Source organism: Plecotus auritus (assembly GCF_963455305.1).
Source record: "Plecotus auritus genome assembly, chromosome: 3".
NCBI lineage: Eukaryota > Metazoa > Chordata > Mammalia > Chiroptera > Vespertilionidae > Plecotus > Plecotus auritus.
Genome location: NC_137772.1, coordinates 178,428,765 through 178,450,877, shown reverse-complemented (window position 1 = coordinate 178,450,877; position 22,113 = coordinate 178,428,765). Strand labels below are relative to the sequence as shown.

The following is a 22,113-nucleotide window of genomic DNA, read 5'->3' as shown; positions in this document are numbered from 1 at the left end:
CCGGGACACAGGTCCCGCGGGCTCCACGTCCTCGCTCTTCTCCTGCCGTCTAAGGACACTTCCACATTTGTGGCTGTCATCTAGCCTATGCCCACGAGAAGTCAGGGCAGCCAGACTGGCCAGGCCTGGCTCTGTGCTCTGTCCTGAAGATGCACACCCTGCCCTGCCTTCTTCCCAACACTGATTGCCTGTGAGCTGGTTCAGTTTTGAGAAACGAGAGCCTCGAGTTTCCATGGGAGCCTGTAGCTTTTGCTGCTCGGAGCCTGGACCCTGTCATCCTCTGGACGGTTGGCAATTATACCCCAGTTCAGGAAGGGGGTAGGGGCGGTGCAACAGGGCTAAATATAGACACCATCTCTAGAAAGTCAGGGGTGAGAGAGGACATGGGCCAAATCTCATGCCAGAGACCAATTCATCAAGGCACGAGAGACAAGCAGTTCACAAAAGCATCAAGTGCCTGGGGCTCGGGCCTGGGACAGCAGGGTCCTTTGCCAGGAGATGACCCTGCCAGCAGAGACACAACTTGTAAAACCTGAGCCTGGGGCCAAGTACCAGCTCTGGGCTTTGTCTCTGCTGCTGCTCTGAGTGTCACAGAAATCTCAGAACCTGGTCTGGATACAGGAGCCTGGTGGCTGGAGCTTCCGACAGGAAAGACCAATGTGGTCTGACAGGTGGAATCTACATGGCTGTTTGTCTGTGGTGGCACCCAAGCGTTCTCAGCAGGTGATTTTAAAAAAATCAACTTTAACAGAAGGTAGGTTAACAATGTAGCAAAGAGCACAGGCCTTTTTTTTTGGAGGGCAGTTTGGCAATATCTACCACCATGTAAACGGCACAGAGTCTTTAACACAGTAAATCTACTTCCAGGAATTCATCCTATGGGTAATTCAGCCCATGGGCCCCAAGATAACGTGCAGAGGGTGGTTACTGCGGCGCCGAGAAGCCGAGGACAGAGCCTAGATGCCCAGCAGTGGAGCCTTGGTCACAGAGGCCGAGTGCAGCACACAGAAGGAGGTGGCTGTGGGCAGGACACAGGGGGAATGCTGGAACAGGAACAAGCTTGAAGAAGTGTTCTTCACCAGATAAAAGCAAGACACAGAATGGCGAATGGAATATACCTGCCCCTCCCCCACTTTTATATAAAAAATCTGGGGAGGAGAGAGGGACCTGAGAACTGGGCTGAAAAGGAGACTTACTGTTTCACTAATATGTCCTTTTGAACTGTTTGCATCTTAAACAAAAATACACAGGCGTTTGTTTTTTTAAAACCAAAAAATCTACCACCCACTATAACTATGTAATAATTTAAAAGGAGCACAAAGTGATTTTTATTTAAGGGGAGAAATGGTATTTTTTCATTGTTTGGCTCAAAAATACACACTGCCGAGGCAGCTTAGGTCTAAAAACTAACTTTATTTAAGCTTTTGGATAGATCCTCTTCCCAACTTTGAAATATGCAATAAAGAATACCTGTGTTTTAGTTCATGTAGCATATGTAACTGTTCAATGATTTAGAACATTATGAAAATATGAACATTTCCTGTGGAAATGCTATACGAACATGTATTTCCATTTATTATCCTGTTTTTAGTGGACACCAGTTGAACGCAGAGCAACGGTGTTTATAAGCTTGCATTTTTAAAGTATCTGGTTGCAAAGACTGTTATGCTAAAAATGTTTACTAATAGATCACTGAACTTTATCTCCCCTCTTGCTGAAGTTCTTTGTAGTGGGAGTTCATTAAAATTTGGTTATTAATGTTTCCCCCCCAAAATAAATCCTATATAATAAAGAGGTAATATGCAAATTGACCATCATTCCAACACAAAAGATGGCCACCCCATGTGGTCAAAGATAGCTGCCCCCATGTGGACACAAGATGGCCACCACAAGATGGCTGGCAGGGGAGGGCAGTTGTGGGCAATCAGGCCAGCAGGGGAGGGCAGTAGGGAGGGACCAGGCCTGCAAGGAAGGGCAATTGGGGGCAATCAGGCCAGCAGGGGAGGGCAGTTAGGGGTGACCGGGCTGGCAGAGGGCAGTTGGGGGCGACTAGACCTGCAGGGGAGGGCAGTTGAGAGGGACCCAGGCCTGCAGGGGAGGGTAATTGGGGGGAACCAGGCCTGCAGGGAGGACAGTTGGGAGTGACCAGGCCTGCAGGGGAGGGCAGTTGGGGGCGACCAGGCCTGCAGGGGAGGGCAGTTGGGAGAGACTAGGCCAGCAGGGAAGAGCAGTTAGGGGTGACCAGGCTGGCAAGGGAGGGCAGTTAGGGTTGACCAGGCTGGCAGGGGAGGGCAGTTGGGGGTGACCAGGCCTGCAAGGGAGGGAGGGCAGTTAAGGTTGACCAGGCTAGGCAGGGGAGGGCAGTTAGGGGCGACCGGGCTGGTAAGGGAGGGCAGTTAGGGTTGACCAGGCTAGGCAGGGGAGGGCAGTTAGGGGCGACCGGGCTGGCAAGGGAGGGCAGTTAGGGGTGACCAGGCCGGCAGGGGAGGGCAGTTAGGGGCAATTGGGCCAGCAGGGGAGCAGTTAGGCATCGATCAGGCTGGCAGGGAGTGATCAGGCAGGCAGGCAGGCAGGCGAGCAGTTGGGAGCCAGCAGTCCTGGATTGTGAGAGAGATTTCCAACTGCCCATTTAGGCCCGATCCCAGTGGCTTAAACAGGCAGTCGGACATCCCTTGAGGGGTCCCAGATTGGGGAGGGTGCAGGCTGGGCTGAGGGACACCCCGCCCATGCATGAATTTCGTGCACTGGGCCCCTAGTAAAAAAATAAAAGAAGTACAGCTTTGGTTAGATTGATCTGTTTGGGTTTAAATCCTAATACACAACCCTGGACACGTTACTTAATCTCCCCAGGCCTCAGTTTCCGCATCTGTAAAATGAAAGCAACTGTACAGAGAGGGTGTAAGGATGAAGTAAAGGACACAGGACTGGACACAAAGTACACACTCACTCGAGGGCAGGGAGAGGCAGGGGGAGGGAGTGCTGCCGGCAGCTGTAGAAGGCAGTATTGCACCATCCCAGTGAGAACCTGAGAACTGGGAGCCAACACCAGGGCTCTGCAGCAGCAGAGGCTCAAACATGCTGCTGCTTTTTATGTTGCTGCTCCTGATGTCCTAGACCCGCAGCCCTTGTGGAAGTTGTCCAGTTTCCCTGAGCACCAGCCAGTTTCACACCTGATAGTTAACTTCTGTGCAGGCATCTTTTCTCAGAGATCCCTGCGGATACATCACAGTCACAGTCACGGGCGTTCCAGGGTCCATGATAGAGGAGAGAAAAGGATGCCCTGTTCTCAGAAACTAAGATACTGAAAAGGGAAATAATCATTGTTGCTTACTGAGAGCTTCTCATGCCAGTCCTTCACATATTATCTCCAAGGCTCTCAACACCCTTCGAGAATAGGGATTATCCCCATTTTCCAGGTGATAAGAAGGGGCCCAAGTGACATCACTTGCTTCATGTCACACAGCTAGTAAGTGTGAAAGCTGGGATTAGAGTCAAGTTCTGCTTGATTCCAAAGCCTCTGGGGTTCTTACATAATATGGTCCTTATCATGAATCTCCCAGATCTCAGTCACAGAGAGAGCAGCACTCAAAAATATGCCTCCAACAGTCCAAAAGCATGTTTAAAGGACTCCTCTGGACTCACAAGCCATGGGACAGAGGCATACCTGAGCTGTGCGGCTTGGAAGTGTGGGGTAACATCTGGCCGTTCTCTCTGCTGGCCCTACATTACCATAGTGCAGAGTGGACTCATGCCAGTGCGCCCTGAGAAAAGTGCTGAGTTCCTAAAGAAACAAAACACTGGCCAAAAAGAAATGTAAGGTCTTCCTCACCTCTTTGCAGCGGCTTTTCCTGACAACTCCAGTGATCTTCCCTTTCCAAATACTCTGGCCTTCTCTACCCAAGCTTCCAACATCGCTCTGAGCCCATCCATAGAGAAAGTGCCCACCCCACCCTTGTTCTCTTCCATTCACACTCCTGAGCAGCTGTGGCGGGAGGCCAGTGCCAAGCTGACCTGGACAAAGTTCTCCCAGCAACACTGACTTCCTGGTGACTCATTCACTTGTGCCCATTGAATGGCCTGTGCGGCCGCTCCTCGCCCCCCTCTCTACTTATTTACCCCATTGACATTTAAGCACTTTGAGTTTTAAGTCATTGGACACCTGCCCCATTTCTCTGCTTCCCTTCACATCACAGCTTCTACAAATATCACCTGGGAAAACTTCCTGAAAGCACATATCTTGTGTTCCTGCATCCTCATCAGCCTTCCCTTTGCCCCCCTGCACTCTACAAGACCCATAACTGACAAGGCCCCTGAGAACTTCAGGGCTAGCAATTGAGAAGGCATTTCTCCACACTACCTTTGTTCACTTGGCACTTTGAAACATACAGCTTCACAGTGTTCTGATTAAGGAGAGGTTAACAGGAAGAAAGAAAACAAGATGGAGAGGCAAACAGTGACCTGCTTCTCAGTCTCGCCTTCCAGGACATCCTCTTAAACTTCACCATAATCTTCAATCTCTCTATCAAGGGATCCCTCTGGTTTTCTTCTCTGTCCTTTACACCATTCCCTTTACATTAGAGCCTGGACAGAGCCTTTCATGACCAGAGATTCATGCACCCCTATAGGTCATCCACTACATAATATACTTTGCAGGAGACCCACATATTTTCCCCTCTGGCCCTTACTTATGCTCTGGTCGTTAACATACACTGAGTGGCCAGATTATTACGATCTCTGAAAACATAATAATCTGGCCATTCAGTGTGTGTGTGTGTGTGTGTGTGTGTGTGTGTGTGTGTGTATACACATATACACACATATATATACACACACATACACACACACACACACACACACACACACACATATATATGTGTGTATATATATATTGGAGGCCTGGTGCATGAATTTGTGCATGGGTGGGGTCCGGCCAGCCTGGCCAGGGGGAGGGGACATGGATGGTTGGCCGGCCTGCCTGCTGGTCAAACTCCTAGTCGAGGGGATAATTTGCATATTAGCTTTTTATTATATAGGATATACACTAAGTGGCCAGATTATTATGCATTCAGAGATCATAATAATCTGGCTACTCAGTGTATAGCCAAGACATATAACCATCTATAAGCCTGCCCATGCACTGGACATGCCATCTTTCTCTGAGGATGTTCATGTATTCCAGAGGAGCAGGAAGCAGGAGCAACATGAATTAGCTTGTAGGAGGACTGGCTCACAACAGTCTCTAAATCCTGACCATACAGCAATAGAACTGTCCAGCCTTCATAATCACACTTCACTTTGATTGTGAGTCTTGGACCTGCTGGGATGACCTATGTGTTCCTAAGTGCAAGAGAGCTGTGGTGTGCTTTACAGGGAAAATACATGTTAGATAAGCTTTGTTCAGACATAAGTTCAATGTTAGTAAATCAACAGTATGTATTAAATAAGGTGCCTTTGGAGAAACCTAGATGGCGGCATAGGTAAACACCTAAACTGCTGCCTCGCACAACAATATCAAAACTACAACTTAAAAGACAAAACAGACACCATCCAGAACCACAGGAAAGCTGGCTGAGTGGAAATTCTACAATTAGAAGGAAAGAGAAAAGCACATTGAGGCTCAGAGGAGCTGCAAAAGGCTGAGGTACGGAGACGCACGAGCATGCGGAAAGGACAGGCTGCTGACTGCACAGGCGGCTGAGTCCACAGCTGGCTTTCTAAAGCGGGAGAGAGACGGAAGCTCCCGACTGCGCTGAACTCCAGTTCCGGGCGAGTTTCTGGGAAACCATACTCATTTGGGGAGAAACTGGACTGTCTGGCAGCGGGCGAAACTCGAGTACGGCTTTCTCTCAGAGGTGCTTGCAGTGATTACCGAGGGACACTGAGACCCAGGGACCTCACAGGGCTGGGCTGATGGGAAGCCAAGGCTGTCTGCTCCACCCTGACACTCCGCCCCATTCAAGCTGAGCACAGAGGCTTTTGCAAGTCTTCTCCCATAAGGGTGTCCCCAGCACAGAAGTTCTCCCAAGGTAGACACAGCTGATCCTCACAGCCAACTGGCCATGAGGTCAATTCCTCCCAGTGATACCAACAACAATCAAAACTTAACTACAACAAGGCTGTGCACACAGTCCACAAAGGGGTGCACCAAAAGTGTCCATCTCAGGTAACTGGGAGAGGCTGAGCAACTGGGCCATATAGGACATCTACCACACAAAGCTACTCTACCAACTCAGGGAAGCAACGAAAATGTGGAGACAAAGAAAGATCACAAATGAAAGAAATGGAGGAAAGCAAATGACTGGATATAGAGTTCAAAACCATGGTTATAAGATTTTTCAAGAATTTTCTAGAAAAGGCCGATAAATTTAGCGAGACCCTTGAGGATATGAAAAAGGACCAACTAGAAATTAAGCATACACTGACTGAAATAAAAAATATTATACAGAGACCTAACAGCAGGCTAGAGGACCGCAAGAATCAAGTCAAAGATTTGAAATACAAAGAAGCAAAAAACACTCAACTGGAAAAGCAAAAAGAAAAAAGAATCAAAAAATTTGAAGATAGTGTAAGGAGCCTCTGGGACAACCTCAAGCGTACCAACATCCGAATTATGGGGGTGCCAAAAGAAGAGAGAGAGCAAGATACTGAAAACCTATTTGAAGAAATAATGACCAAAAACGTCCCCCACCTGGTGAAAGAAATAGACTTACAAGTCCAGGAAGCGCACAGAACCCCAAACAAAAGGAATCCAAAGAGGACCACACCATGACACATCATAATTAAAATGCCAAGAGCAAAAGACAAAGAGAGAATATTAAGAGCAGCAAGAGGAAAACAGTTAATTGCCTACAAGGGAGCACCCATACAATTGTCAGCTGATTTCTCAACAGAAACTATGCAGGCCAGACGGGAGTGGCAAGAAATATTCAAAGTGATGAATAGCAAGAACCTACAACCAAGATTACTCTACCCAGCAAAGCTATCATTCAGAATTGAAGGGCAGATAAAGAGCTTCACAGATAAGAAAAAGCTAAAGGAGTTCATCACCACCAAACAAGTGTTATATGAAATGCTGAAGGGTATTCTTTAAGAAGAGGAAGGAGAAGAAGAAAAAGGTAAAGATAAAAATTATGAACAACAAATACATGTCTATCAACAAGTGAATCTAAAAATCAAGTGAATAAAAACTCTGATGAACAGAATAAACTGGTGAATATAATAGAATCAGGGGCATAGAAAGGGAGTGGACTGACAATTCTCAGGGGGAAAGGGGTGTGGGGGGTGCGGGAAGAGACTGGACAAAAATCGTACACCTATGGATGAGGACAGTACGGGGGAGGTAAGGGCAGAGGGTGGGGTGGGAACCAGGTGGAGGGGAGCTATGGGGGAAAAAAAGAGGAACAATTGTAATAATCTGAACAATAAAGATTTATTAAAATAAAATAAAATAAAATAAAATAAAATAAATAAGGTGCCTTTAAACAGAAAACACACAAAAAACAAAGTTATGTATTGATCTATTGATGAAATGTTGTGATCAGAACCTCACAGGAACCTGACCCTGTATTTCCCCTGGGAGCTTGATTATGAGTTTTGGACCTGCTGGGATGACCACAGCTAGCTCCTAGAGCAGTTTAGTTTGCCTACCTTAGAAGTCAATTAAATACTAATGGTCAAACAGGATTACTGGTCCCCAGGGCTTGAAAAATAGCCAGTGACCCAGCACTAAAGTGATGCCCTTCCCTTGAGAACTGGCTTGAAAGGGTTGGGTAAACTCCTTGAGAAGGAAGGACTTGGTTGCCTTATCTTTGTGTTCCCAAGCTTGCAGTGCTCGACATAGATGGTACCCACCACTGACACTGGCATCAGGATTTCACAGACATAGTGACAAAGGATTCTCAAACAACTATCTGAACTAAACTAAAATGGCAGAATACTAAGTAGGTTTGAATGAAGCAAAGGAGAAGTAGGGGGAGAAGAAAAGAGAAAAGGATAAATTATGTAAATCCAGTCCATTCTTGTTTTGCGAGGTAGTTACAGTCTATAAAGTCAACTCTAACACTGAATTAGGGAATACTGAACCACCGCTTCCAGAGGAAATACAGGGTCAGCCTGTGAGCCTCCAATCGTTGTGTTTTCGTTATCTGATCAATACATAACCTTGTTTCGTGTGTGTTTTCTGTTTAAAGATACCTTACTTAATATACTAGAGGCCCAGTGCATGAAATTCACTGGGTGTCCCTCAGCCCAGCCTGCACCTCTTCAATCTGGGACCCCTTGAGGGATGTCCGACTGCCCTCTCACAATCCAGGACTGCTGGCTCCCAACTGCTCGCCTGCCTGCCTGCCTGATTGCCCCTAACCACTTCTGTCTGCCAGCCTGATCACCCCCTAACCACTCCCCTGCCAGCCTGATCGACGCCTAACTGCCCTCCCCTGCCGGCCTGGTTGCCCCCAACTCCCCTTCCCTGCTGGCCTGATTGCCCCTAACTGCCCTCCCTGCTGGCCTGGTCACTCCTAACTGTCCTCCCCTGCAGGCCTGGTCCCCCCCAACTGCTGTCCCCTGTAGGCCTGGGTACCCCCCAACTGTCCTCCCCTGCAGGCCTGGGTCCCTCCCAACTGTCCTCCCCTGCTGGCCTGATTGCCCACAACTGCCCTCCCCTGCCAGCCATCTTGTGGCTGCCATCTTGTGTCCACATGGGGGTGGCCATCTTGTGTGTTGGAGTGATGGTCAATTTGCATATTACCTCTTTATTATATAGGATATGCTGTTGATTTGTTAACATTGAACTCATGTGTGAACAAAGCTTATCTAACATGTATTTTCGTTGTAAAGCACTTCACAGCTCCCTTGCACTTGGGAACACTTGGTGGCACTTCACACCAGGCTTGGGGGCCATCTAAAAGAGTGCAATCACCAGCACGAAGCACACATATGCAAAACACTTGTCACAAAGTAGACTGCAAAAAGGACACTTGTTCAGCACAAGAACTGAACAGAAGGCAGAAGAATATGGCTCTCAGCTGGGAATGTGTGCATTGGGAGACTCGAACTTTTTATCATTCTGCACATGCCCATAAATGACTACAGAATTGCTGCAAGTATTGATTTTGAGGTTACAAGTAAATTTTAGCAGGTGAGCAAATTTGCAAATACAGAATTCACAAATAATGAGGATCAATTCTGAGTGTGTGTGTTTATCAAACAAAACTCAAACCAAACCCCAACAGAGATGTTGACACTTCAGATAGTGCAGCCAGGCTCAGTCATCAAGACAGGGACAGTAAAGATACAAGCAGACTGAGGACAAGGTAACAAGATAACAGACCTAGAGCCATCCATGTCACCACAGACCAACAGTGTGGCTGTGTTGCCTGTGGACACACTATGCTACCATATCCCACCCTTAGCTCCTCTCTCCAAGATTCCTTAGAGTATATTCCTGGCTCATGGCCAAAACCCCTGCCTGCAAGTCCTGGCATTATGGGCAGCATGCTGTTTGTCTAGTTCAAATTGTTGCTTGACAATTCCTTGTCACTTTTGTCTGTGAAATCCTAATCCCAGTGTCAGTGGTGGCTACCATCTTTGTCCATTTTGTCATCTCCTACACTTGGCCCTTGGCATGAGAGAACCCATCCTCCCTCCACCCAGATGCCTCACCCAGTCTTGTCCCAAGGATTCAGAGCGTACAGGTGTGTTGGAGGGCAGCAAGCACAGATGCACAGAAATTTAAGCTACTCTAGTGAGGAACTGACCTCCAACATGCCATAATCCAACCAGCAGCCACCTAAGGGTCCTATCTTCCGGAGTTGAACCCAGTAGTAGGTGGCAGGGAAGAAAGGGGACTTGGTGGGGGTCCATAATTAATCAAACGGCCCCAAGAGCTGTTGTAGACCTTTGGTGAGATGTGACCTAAGGTGAGAGTCTCCATATTAGTAGCTCCAATGTCTGGATCATAGATGCTCATTAAAATCTGATGAGGGAATGTGTAAAAGAAAACACAAAAGGAGGGTGGATGGCTGGAGAAAATTTTGTTTATTTTACTAGGGAGGGGTTCTACTAAGAACATCAGTGTTGACCCATGACACTAAAAATAATATACTTATCTTGCACTTTATGTTTTTTTCAAAGCACTTTTATATATAATCCTGTTAATCCTCAGATTAACTGTACATAGTAGAGGGATTATATATTAATGTACCATGTGGTTTAGTTGAAGTAACTGTAACAGAAAAGTCAAGAGATTTGAGCAAGAACATACAGTTAACGAATGGCATGGCCAGCTACACAGCTCACACATTTCTGACTGGTTTCGTGATAGGAAGCAGGCCCTAATGTGCACCCAGACTCCCCCATGATCACTCAGGAGCAGCTCCTCATCCCCAGGCCCTCGCAGGAAAGGTTCCTGGTACCCTCAGCCTGAGCTCTGGAAGGCCGACCCTGCAGGAAGTGCAGGCTTCAGGCCAGAGGAACGAGAGACGTGGCAACAGAGTCAGAGCCAGCGATGCTGCTGGTCTGGTTCCCCAAGCTGGGGAGCAGGCTGCTGGGAAGCCAAGCGGGCATCCCGTGCCAGGCCAAACAGGCAATTAGCACCCACAGAAACCCCGCTGCCCAGCGATTACTCAAGGCAATGAAACTCCAGGCCTGCTGATTCCCGGGACAGAGGGCAGGTGAGCCTGAAGCCTGTGTTTATAGAGAGCCCAGGAGCCCCAGAGCCAGTGGGGATCCACACAGGTCCCGAGCCTCTGATTCATTCTGTCCTCCAAGCCGAGAGCCCTGCATTTCAGAGAACGAGGCTGACCTCCGTGTCCTTGTTTTGGACTCGGTTTGCTCTTTCCGCCTTTGGTGGCTGCAGCCCTGCCCTTCCCTTTGCCTACTCCCACTCAAGACTCCTGCACAGAGCTCCTTTCTGGATACCTTCTTCAGGTTTCTCTCTCTCCAATATATGCCCAGTGCCAATTCCTCATGGCTCCCAGTTCCATACCGTAGTTCATCACGTTCTCATTCTCCTTTCCTCGCTTTGGATGGGAACCTCCTTCATTCCCTTACCAGTACTTTCCCCATACCGATCCCATTGGTAATGCTGCGCTCACAGAGAAGGAGAAGAGGCAGCTGGTAGAGAAGTTGGCGCTGGCCAAACATGACACTGCTGACACTGCCTGGGCATTCTGAGGCTGGCTTTCCAACCCAGGACAAGCAAGCCACAGGGGAAGGAAGATAAGGGCACAGATCAGGTATGGAGGTCCGGCCAGGGGTGCAGTTTCCATCATGCCAAGAAACAGTTTGATTTGGATGGGAGGGCAAGCTCTGAGGTCAAGGTCTTGGGCTTCCCCAAGGACATGCCTGTCTCGTGGATTAGAAAGCTGTTAATGTCAACTGGGGAGGAAGTTCACTGGCAAGGACAGACACATGGGTTAGTGCAGAGCGCTGTGGGTCAAGGGGTAATGGAAAGATGGGGACCTGCACAGTGACCTCAAGAAGGCATTTTCTTGGCGGGTCAGAGGACACAGATGGAGTGAGGAGAAGAGTGGGAGGAGATACCCTTACCAAGACTCTGTGGCTCCCAGTGGCTGTGAGAACTGGCATGTGCCATGGACATGGTAAGGAAGGAGACATGAAAATGCAGGGGTTTTCTTCATGGGAAATCTTGCTTCCTCTCCTTCTTCCTGCCCTTGGGGAGGACTCACCTGAAAAAGCCTTTGCAGCCTTCACAGGTCATAGCGTTGAAGTGAAAGCCTGTGGCTCGGTCTCCGCACACCCCACAGATTCGAGGCACATTCCGATCAAAGTCGCCAGGGTCAGGCAGGGAAGTGCTGGCCGCCATCGTCTCCATCCCTGCAATAACAGCCGGCAGGTTGTGGCCAGAGCCAGGGTCAGTGCCAGGGCCAGCAGGGATCCTTGGCACCCCCTGCCCCCATTTACCGGGAGCTCTTTGGAGCTGGGTAGCTCCCTGAGGCCTGAGCAGGATTTCTTTGGTGCCCTCACTACATGACTCTCCACATCCCAGCTTACCCTCCTGGTCACGAGCAGGAGCAGGGCTCCCTTTCCCAAGAAGTAAATCTGTGGGTGACGCTGTGGTGAAGTTGCTCATAGCCTGGGTGTAAAGGCTGCCTCTGCCACTTGCTAGCTGAGCTTCTCTGAGTGAAGTGATTAGCTTCTCTGTGCCCCACTGTCCTCGTCTGAAGAATGGAGTGTTACTTCAAAGGTTGAGAGGAAGGACTATATGAATGAGCATATGTGCACCACTGGCGTCAGCTCCACTGGCATCAGCAGCAGGTCAGAGGCCTCTGTGTTGCCCAGTGCACAGTGCCCCCTTCAGGAGAAAAGGAGAGGACCATCAATAGCCTTAGACCTCACATGCAGAGAGGACCTCTCATCCCCTCAGTTCTTGAAGATGAGGGAATAAAGGACTTACACCCAAATCTGGGCCCTTGTCACTCCTGTCCCAGTTCCTCACAGCCATCTGGCTCAGGACCCACGGGCCTTGTGCCCCTGCTGTACTGTACGAAGGTAATCAAGCCTCTTCCCTCCCCCCACCACCCCATTATAAATTTAGCACATTCTTTTCAATGTCCTTCTGAGTAATGTGAGTCATATACAAAGAACTGATTTTGTTTTCAGAGATGGCTTTTATAAATAAGCATTATCATCTAGAGATGGATTTCATCTAGAGATAGAAGGAACAAACTATAATAGTTCAGAGAAATCCTTTTCAGGAAACAGCCAACATAATTCTCCCATTAGGCACCCTGGGTCCTTGGCTCCACCTGCTGCCTCTGATCCTGAACACTGTCAGCCTCAGAGCTGCTTCTGGGGTACCTTGGGCCTCCCTAAAATGGGTTCAGACCCTGCTGCCTCCCATTTTATTTGAGTCCTCGCAAGGGTCATCACAGGTGTAAGCGGCCCCTTGGCCCCACAGTAGGAGGGTCCCTTAGGTCAGAAGAAAAATACGAGAGAAGGCCAGTTACAAGGGGATAAGCCCCCTTCTCCCTCCGACCCATGGTACCATGTCCTTTCATCCTGAGGTGAGGGCGGTAGATTCTGGGGGGCCCTTGAAGGCTCTGAGCTTCTTTTCCATGACTAGGCACATGTTCCCTGGGCCAGGGTTTGACACATCAAAGCCCATGAGAGTTTTATTTCATTTCATCTTCATATCACCCCAATGAGGGAAGTGCTATTATCACTCTCTTTACACATGAGGCCCAGAGAAGCCCAAACCTTGAGGTATCTCCAGCAACTATGATTATAAAATGCACAAAATGGAGGAGAAACCAAGATGGTGGCATAGGTAAACACCTAAACTGCTGCTTCACACAACAATTTCAAAACTACAACTAAAAGACAAAACGGACATCATCCAGAACCCCAGGAAGGCTGGCTGAGTGGAAATTCTACAACTAGAAGAAAAGAGAAAAGCACACTGAGACTCAGAGGAGCTGCAGGAGGCAGAGGTCCGGAGGCGCGCACGGAAAGGACTGGCAACTGAGTGCGCAGCTGGCTTTCTCAAGCGGGAGGGAGACAAAAGCTCCCGACTGCACTGAACTCCAGTTCCGGGCGAGACTCTGGGGACCCAGACTCATTCGGGGAGAAACTGGACTGTCTGGCAGCAGGCGGAACTTGAGGGCGGCTTTCTCTCAGAGGTGCTTGCAGTGATTACCACGGGACACTGAGACACAGGGGCCTATTAGGGCAGGGCTGATGGGAAACCAATGCTGTCTGCTCCACCCTGACACTCCGCCCCATTCAAGCTGAGCACAGAGGCTTTTGCAGGTCTTGTCTCATAAGGGTGTCTCCAGCACAGAAGTTCTCACAGCGTAGACACAGCTGATCCTCACAGCCAACTGGCCTTGAGGTCAATTCCTCCCAGTGATACCAACAACAATCAAAACTTAACTACAACAAGACTGTGCACACAGCCCACAAAGGGGTGCACCAAGAGTGTCCACCTCAGGTAACTGGAGAGGCTGAGCCACTGGGCCCTATAGGACACCTAGCACACAAAGCCACTCTATCAACTTAGGGAAGCAGCCAAAATGCAGAGACAAAGAAACAGATCACAAATGAAAGAAATGGAGGAAAGCAAATGACTGGATATAGAGTTCAAAACCACGGTTATAAGGTTTTTCAAGAATTTTCTAGGAAAGGCCGATAAATTTAGTGAGACCCTTGAGGATATGAAAAAGGACCAACTAGAAATTAAGCATACACTGACTGAAATAAAAAATATTATACAGAGACCTAACAGCAGACTAGAGGACCACAAGAATCAAGTCAAAGATTTGAAATACAAAGAAGCAAAAAACACTCAACCAGAAAAGCAAAAAGCAAAAAGCAAAAAGAATCCAAAAATATGAAGATAGTGTAAGGAGCCTCTGGGACAACCTCAAGCGTACCAACATCCGAATTATGGGGGTGCCAGAAGAAGAGAGAGAGCAAGATACTGAAAACCTATTTGAAGAAATAATGACAGAACACTTCCCCCACCTGGTGAAAGAAATAGACTTACAAGTCCAGGAAGTGCAGAGAACCCCAAACAAAAGGAATCCAAAGAGGACCACACCAAGACACATCATAATTAAAATGCCAAGAGCAAAAGACAAAGAGAGAATATTAAAAGCAGCAAGAGAAAAACAGTTAGTTACCTACAAGGGAATACCCATACGATTGTCAGCTGATTTCTCAACAGAAACTATGCAGGCCAGACGGGAGTGGCAAGAAATATTCAAAGTGATGAATAGCAAGAACCTACAACCAAGATTACTCTACCCAGCAAAGCTATCATTCAGAATTGAAGGGCAGATAAAGAGCTTCACAGATAAGAAAAAGCTAAAGGAGTTCATCACCACCAAACAAGTGTTATATGAAATGCTGAAGGGTATTCTTTAAGAAGAGGAAGAAGAAGAAGAAAAAGGTAAAGATAAAAATTATGAACAACAAATACATATCTATCAACAAGTGAATCTAAAAATCAAGTGAATAAAAAACTCTGATGAACAGAATAAACTGGTGAATATAATAGAACCAGGGGCATAGAAAGGGAGTGGACTGACAATTCTCGGGGGGAAAGGGGTGTGGGGGGTGCGGGAAGAGACTGGACAAAAATCGTACACCTATGGATGAGGGCAGTACGGGGGAGGTAAGGGCAGAGGGTGGGGTGGGAACCGGTTGGAGCGGAGCTATGTGGGGGGGGGAAGAGGAACAATTGTAATAATCTGAACAATAAAGATTTATTAAATTAAAAAAATAATAAAAGAAAATGCACAAAATGAATACTTAATGTTTTTAAAGTTCCACAAAGAGCTTCAAGCCAAGCAAAAGAAGTGGGACAGATAAAGATATGAAATGTCAGTCCCAAAGGCACAGACAAGCCCTGATCGCAGACAGGTGTGGTAAGTCCCTTAACTTTCTCCTTCAGCCCTGCTTTTCCTGGGAACTTTAATGTAATGATAGTGACATGTTACCTTTCCCTATTGCAGCTAGATTGACACTTGTTCAACTATAATGTTTATATATACTGAGGGGGGAGGAATGGATGGAGAGAGAGAGAGAGAGAGAGAGAGAGAGAGAGAGAGAGAGAGAGAGAAACACTTTAAAAAAGAACAGTGCAGCCCTGGCTGGTGTGGCTCACTTTGTTGAGTGTAATCCTGTGCACCAAGAGGTTGCAGGTTTGATTCCTGGTCAGAGCACATGCTCGGGTTGCAGGCTCAATCCCCATTAGGGGGGATGTTGTGTCCTCACATTGATGTTTTTCTGTTTCCCTCTCCCTTCCTCTCTCTCTAAAAATCAATAAACTATTTAAAAAAAATAATAATGCAATGATTAACAGAAACCTTTGAGGCGGTGAGATGGGCATGGGAAAGGGCATGTGGAGGCATAATGTAGTAGCTGCAATCTATTTCTTTGAGTGGTAAGTATATGGTATCTTATTATTAAAACACTATTTTATGTTTTATATGCCTGCCTGTATATATAAAACATTTCACAAATTTAAAACAATTTAAAAATAAAAGAAAAAGTGACTGTGGGTCTGTCAACAGTGTCCCTATAATCCGTCCCAAGTCTAGGCTGACTCCCTGGGCTACTAGAGTATCACACACATCTAACGTTTGGGCAGGGATCCCAGAGGCCCAATAGCACTGCAGGGCAATAGGAGAAACTGTCCAGGATGCCTGTGGCTTAACCCCAGATCGGCTGAGATGTTGCAACTCCCAGTCATCATGACGTTGCCACAGAGTCTGCATCATCTAAGAGCCCGAACATCTGGTGGAAAAGAGAAGTCAAATGTGGGGGTGGGGGAACATTAGTCAAATTCGTGTAAGAAATGTTCGGCTTCTCATGGGCTCATTAGGAGATGTTACGATACAAGAGGGCTGGGAGAACTTGACATCAGCAAGGCTCCTGGCGAGGCTCTGGGTTAGGCAGGCCAGAGGGCTTGGCCCGGCAGCCAGAGGCTTCCTGTGAAAAGCACCATTTTCGGGTGAGCTGAGAGAAAATGCAGCCCTGCATGGAGTTATTTGCTGATGCCAGGAAGCCAGAGTCAAGGACCAGAGTTCATAGGTGGAAAAGAGGCCTAGGCATCTATGGCCAGGGGCCTGGCAGTCCCATGAATAGTACACAGGCAGAGACTGGAGGGCAGGAGAGAGAAAGAGGAGCTGTGAGCAGGAGAGGAGACGTCACCATGCTGGATGGTCCCCGGGGTCCCAGCCTGGGATGCAGCAGGCCCCTCCCTCTGAGCCCCAACTCTGGCAGGTCTCTGGGCCTCAGCTGCGGGCTGCTTCCAATTCTGCTGACACAGGACCAACCCGCATGTGCGAAGCCCAGCACTTCCCATGGCCCATCCTGCCCCGGGAATCAGAAAGTCAGGGTAGAACACCCACCTGGAGGAGCAGGGGGCAGGTAAGGCGAGCCCAGGGGTGCCCTTCTGTGAAGTCTTGCAGACACTTCTGACCAAAAGGGCTCTGAAAGGAAAAGAGAGGGAACATTTTATTTACAGCTCAGCACTGACCTCACAGCCAGTCCTCTAAGGAGCCCAACAAGCAGGTGACAGAGGCTCTTTCCAGGCACATTAATCCAGGTCAGGGACTGAAACCTGACAGAAGTGACTTGTTGAGCAGGCGTGCCATGTCACAGCCAGCAGGGCTGAGGGGGCAGGAGCCAGGCAGCACGGCCCTCCCTGGGGCAGGCATTAGCAAGGAGCAGCGAGGGCAGTGCAGACTGGAGGTTCTTCCCTGGCACAGAGGGTGTCAGGGGGAGGAGGGCTTCTTTATAAGGGGGCACTCCTGCTCCATAGCCCTCACCCCAGGTGTGAGGGGTGTTCGGAGAAGTAGAGCCACAGGGTGGACTGGAGGGCACCCCATGTAGGACACAGAGGAGGCGAGGGGAGCTGGGGGCCGTAGGCTGGGGGCCAGCCCAGGGCCTGGCTGGCTTCAATGACAGGTGTCTGGGATCTCTTGTCCGTGGAGACTGAGTGTAGGCGGCACAGTGCTGCAAGGGTTAAATCCAGCTGCGCACTCGCAAACAGGATGTTTTCTGCCACTTTTAGCTCTTCCCCAGACAGTTTCTCAACTCCCCCGGCCTCAGTGAGGGCTGAAGGTGACTCTGCTGCCCAGACTATGGGTTTTAGTGGCATGGTGGGTCACCAAGGTGGGGCTGGCAGAATTTCACCCTCCCCACTTCCACCCACACCCAGCCCCACTTATCCACCCGTAGACACACACACACACACACACACACACACACACACACACACACTCACACACACACTCACACACACCCTCCCTTCACTGATGCCAACAGGAGGTGGCTGGGGAGATAGAGAGATATGCAGGTGTCTGACCCTGCAACCTGGTGACAGCCTCCCAGATGGAGAAGGCTCAGACCCCCAGCTTTGGTCTCCCTGCCTCCTAGTGGCCCAACTAGACAGGGGAGGGGCATCCAAGATCTGGGTCCAGGCCTAAGGCTGCCAGCTCACTGAGCCCACTTGCCACCCTCTCGGGCACTGCCAGCCCCCATGGAACATCCGGGGAAGACGCCAGTGAATCATGAACTGAGGTAACCTGGGCTAGGCTGGCCCGCTGCCCAGGACCTTGGGTGGGAGGAGGCATACCTGTGGGGACAGACATGTTGTCACTTACCCCCAAGCTAAGTTCTCTTTTGCTCCCTCTACTTGTACTGCCCAAGGCCCCAGCTGACCATGCACTTCAGGATTCTACCCCTTGGCCTTATCAACCCTCAGATGCCCTGCTTGCTCCCAGAGGCTGAGGTGAGAGCCCAGTGGGAACAGAAAGGACCCCTGCTTTCCTGCCCTCCACCTCTAAGATGCTCAGAAGTCAGATATGAGATCCAGGTAGACACCACTCTTGAGTTTAAAAAATAAAGTGTATGGAGTACCTACTATGTGCCAGCCTGCTAAGCTCGCACGCATGATCTCACGTCAGCTCCTAACATCCTGTGAGGTGAGCAGCAGCCCCTTCTACAGATGGCAGCACCAAAGTCCAGAGAACTCTGACTTGTGGTGGGTTCCATGGCCCGGCAAGTGGGGTGCCAGGGGTCACACGAGGACAGGCTGACTGCCATGCTCGAGTGCGTCCCTTGCCTCCTGCTGGCTCCTCCCATCCCAGCGATAAGCATCAGCATAGACACTATCACGCCAGGCCCTGCTCCAAGTTCTTCACATGCACTCACTCATTTAGTCCTCACAACAACCTCGAGGTGGGTACTGTTATTTAAAATACCATTCCACATACCGGCCTCCCCTCCCCATACAGCTGTGCACTACTGGATGGTCCTTGTCAGAGAGATTATCTTAGGTGTAGCTCTCAGGTCCAAGTGCATGGAATGTGAGGCAAAGACACGGTAAGAAAAAGGACAAGTGGAAAAACACCACTTACTACGTAACTCCGATTTCAGGAGTGGGAAACTGAGGCACAGAGAACTCGACTGTCTCTGGAGCTCAGATATGAACCTAGGCATCTTAGCCTGGAGTCTCTGCTCAGTTGCCTTTCCCAAGGGAAACATCTGTCATTTCCCCAAGCCAAAGCCCTGGACACCTCTCACTTCTGAGTCAGGAAGCAATGGAAAGGATAATCCCCAAGCCACGAGGGGAAAATGTCTTTTCCTCCCAAGGATCCCAAAATCAGGGCATGGGAGGCCTGAGTTAGGAGCTTCATTCTGCCAATCAACTCTTTTCTTTTCTTCTTTTTTGTAATCCTCACTCGAGGATATTTTCCCATTGATTTTAGAGAGAGTGGAAGAGAGAGGGAAAGACAGAGAGAAATATTGATGTGAGAGAAAAACATTAATTGGTTGCCTCCTGCACGTGCCCTGACCAGGGCCCGGGCCAGAGAGGAGCCTACAACAGAGGTATAAGACCTTGACCTGAATCAAACCCGGGACTCTTCGGTCCATAGGACGACACTCTATCCACTGAACAAAACCGGCTAGCACCAACCAGCCCCTCTTATCTGGGAAAATACCATTCCACATACTGGCCTCCCCTCCCCATACAGCTGTGCACTACTGGATGATCCTTGTCAGAGAGATTATCTTAGGTGTAGCTCTCAGGTCCAAGTTCATGGAATGCGAGGCAAAGACACAGTAAGAAAAAGGACAAGTGGAAAAACACTACTTACTACCAGCCCCCTTTGCCACATCATAACTTCCACCCCCAATTCATGTTCTGAGTACACAGAATGTCCCACTACTTTTGCTGGGGCTGTTCCCACAGCAACCCCATCCTGCCTCTGCTTTAGAAATACCCAAAGCCCCAGCACAGAGCCTTAGTGAAGCAGAGGGGGTGGAGCTCAGCCCTGCAGAAAGCCCCTGGCTTCCATTCCTCTAGGGTCTGCATCCCACATCAAACACCTGCCTGAACCTGACCCCAGGCCTGACCTCACCTTTGCAAGAAATGAAGAGATAACATGTTTCCTTCCAGTCATCTAAACCAAAACCACTGTCTCTCCGGCACGTCTGCCCATCAGCTCACACAGCAGGCACCCCATCTTCCAGTGGCTTCTGGGAAATGGGCATCCCAGGCCAAGTCTCATCAGGTCAGCTTCATGGAGTGGTGTCTGCAGGGTGTCCTGGGCAAAGCCCAGGCAAGACAAGGATCAAAGAGCCACTGGGCTCAGGATCACACCACCACATTCACTGGACTCTCCTCGGAGCCCTGAGGGTGGTGCAGCTGTGACTCTGGGAGGACAAGTGGTGGACAAGAGGTCTGACCTCTCAGGGCTTTGCTGCTCTGAAAACGTGCCACTCCAAGGCCAGAATCCCCATCACGATGAGGCCTAAGACCATTCAGGAGTGAGATTCCCTCACCGAGCTTTCTCCCTGACCTCCAGTAACCAGATGAGTCCCAATGTACGTGCTAGTGCAAGGGACGCCCACACACCTTCAGAGGCTAAGGAGCAGAAAGAGCAGGAGTGATGTGGCCCCTAAGGAGCTCCATGGAGAAGGGAAGCCCAGGAGCAGGGCCTAGGTCAGTGGGCTTGGAACTGGAGTGATCAAAACTGGGCTTTCCAATTGTTGACATGGACACAAGATCCTCCTCCGTCTAGAAAGAAATGGTAAGCTATGTGATTTCCCAGAAGGGGAGAAAACTCTGCTGCTTCCTAAAATTGGTACAGAGTCAACCACACGTGGGCTCTCTGGAGCAGGCAGGCCCGTGTGGATGCCAGCCACAACTGTACATGTGTGTGCACGCCCTTTCCTCGCAGCTTCTCATTTAATCATCCTTTCAACTCTGCCCATAGAGTGGTGAACACTGTTTGACACACACCCCCCTTATTCTTTATTTGGCATCTTTTTATGCCACTGTAACTTAGGCACAGCAATATCATGGCCAGCCAGGGTGATGCCCTTTCTTCCTTCTCCACTAGCCCAAACATATACCCACATTCTTTTTCCAGCATTACCTACCTCCCAAAAGAAGCTGAGGGGAACAAAGCAAAAATGAGGGCAAGAAGAGAGGAAGCGTACTATAGAAATAGATACCTTGTCCAAACCATTTCTTACCCCCATTGTCTCCCCAGCTCCTGCATACACATATTTTAAATATGGGTGATAACGGTTGGAAATTATTTTCTGCAGACTACAATGTCCAAAGTAAAACCAAACAGATACCAGTCATCTCAGGACATCTCAAGATGAGAAGGAAACTTCACACTACCTAGTGTAACCACCTAAATCCCCCCATAACATTCTAGCCATTTTGCTAGCCTGCACTTGAACATTTTTCCTCATAGAGAACGATCTCCCAGGGCAATTCACTGTCTTTGGATGGCTCTATGTTTAGAAAGTTCTTCATTATGTTGCTTAGATCACTGGTCCTAGACCAGCTCTTTGCAGCCACCCAAGATAAACCTAGTAGGCCATTCCCACAGGGTCTCTAAAGGAGGGGTCAGCAGGGCCACCACATGGTGCCACTGTGCAAATTAGAAAAAGGGGCCCATTTCTCATCTGCTGAAAAATTGTCATAAAAAGGAAAATTGTTATAATGTGAGTGAGGTTGCAGGGGAGAAGCAGAGGAGGCTAGACTGGGCTACATTGAATTTGATTCAACCTCATAAATTTGCCAGGTATGATCTGGAGTCCCCCAGGGCAGTAAGTAAGGGTGAATGCAGACAGCATCGGCCTCCATGGCCTTCACCTGGAGAGAACAATCTTCAGCCCAAGAAAAGGATGTTGTGTGAACAGCTGCATGAGCTCCACCAAGCCTTCCTGCCTCCTCCGTCTGGGGTTCCATTGTTTCCAGGGTAGGCTGGCCCCAGCACTGAGCTCTAAGACATATGAGGTGCACTGAACTATTTAATGACTGACTGAATGATGGGAAATGAAGTGGCTGATGACTCAGCAGTTGCATGAAGGAGTTTAGCCCTGAAGGTGCTTCTTTTTAAAAATTTGACTTTAGAGAGAGGAATGGAGGGGGGGGGGGAGATGGATAGAGAAGAGAGAGAGAAACATTCATGTGAGAGAGAACATCAATTGGTTGCCTCCTACACATACCCCAACTGAGGATTGAACCTGCAATCTCAGTAAATAACCCTTTGGGGAATAGACAGCACCTTGGAGAACCTTCTAAAAGTCATGGGCTGACGCCCCATGCAGTGTCAA

The 22,113-nt window shown here is 49.0% G+C and overlaps 1 protein-coding gene across 3 annotated transcripts in view; it reads right to left on the bottom strand.

The window, feature by feature from the left end:
* VDR (vitamin D receptor) overlaps positions 1–22,113 on the bottom strand; it is a 77,905-nt gene that overhangs the window by 40,458 nt on the left and 15,334 nt on the right. The window contains exons 2-3 of one of the 3 annotated variants that reach the window (XM_080660733.1): positions 16,878–16,958; positions 11,688–11,835 (exon numbers count right to left, since the gene is read on the bottom strand). In XM_080660733.1, coding sequence (XP_080516859.1) covers positions 11,688–11,833 — 146 coding nt within the window. In that variant the 5' untranslated portion in view covers positions 11,834–11,835; positions 16,878–16,958. Of the gene's footprint in view, positions 1–11,687; positions 11,836–12,012; positions 12,314–16,877; positions 16,959–22,113 lie in introns of those variants that run through there. The other 2 variants (XM_080660734.1, XM_080660732.1) reach the window with 2 other exon arrangements.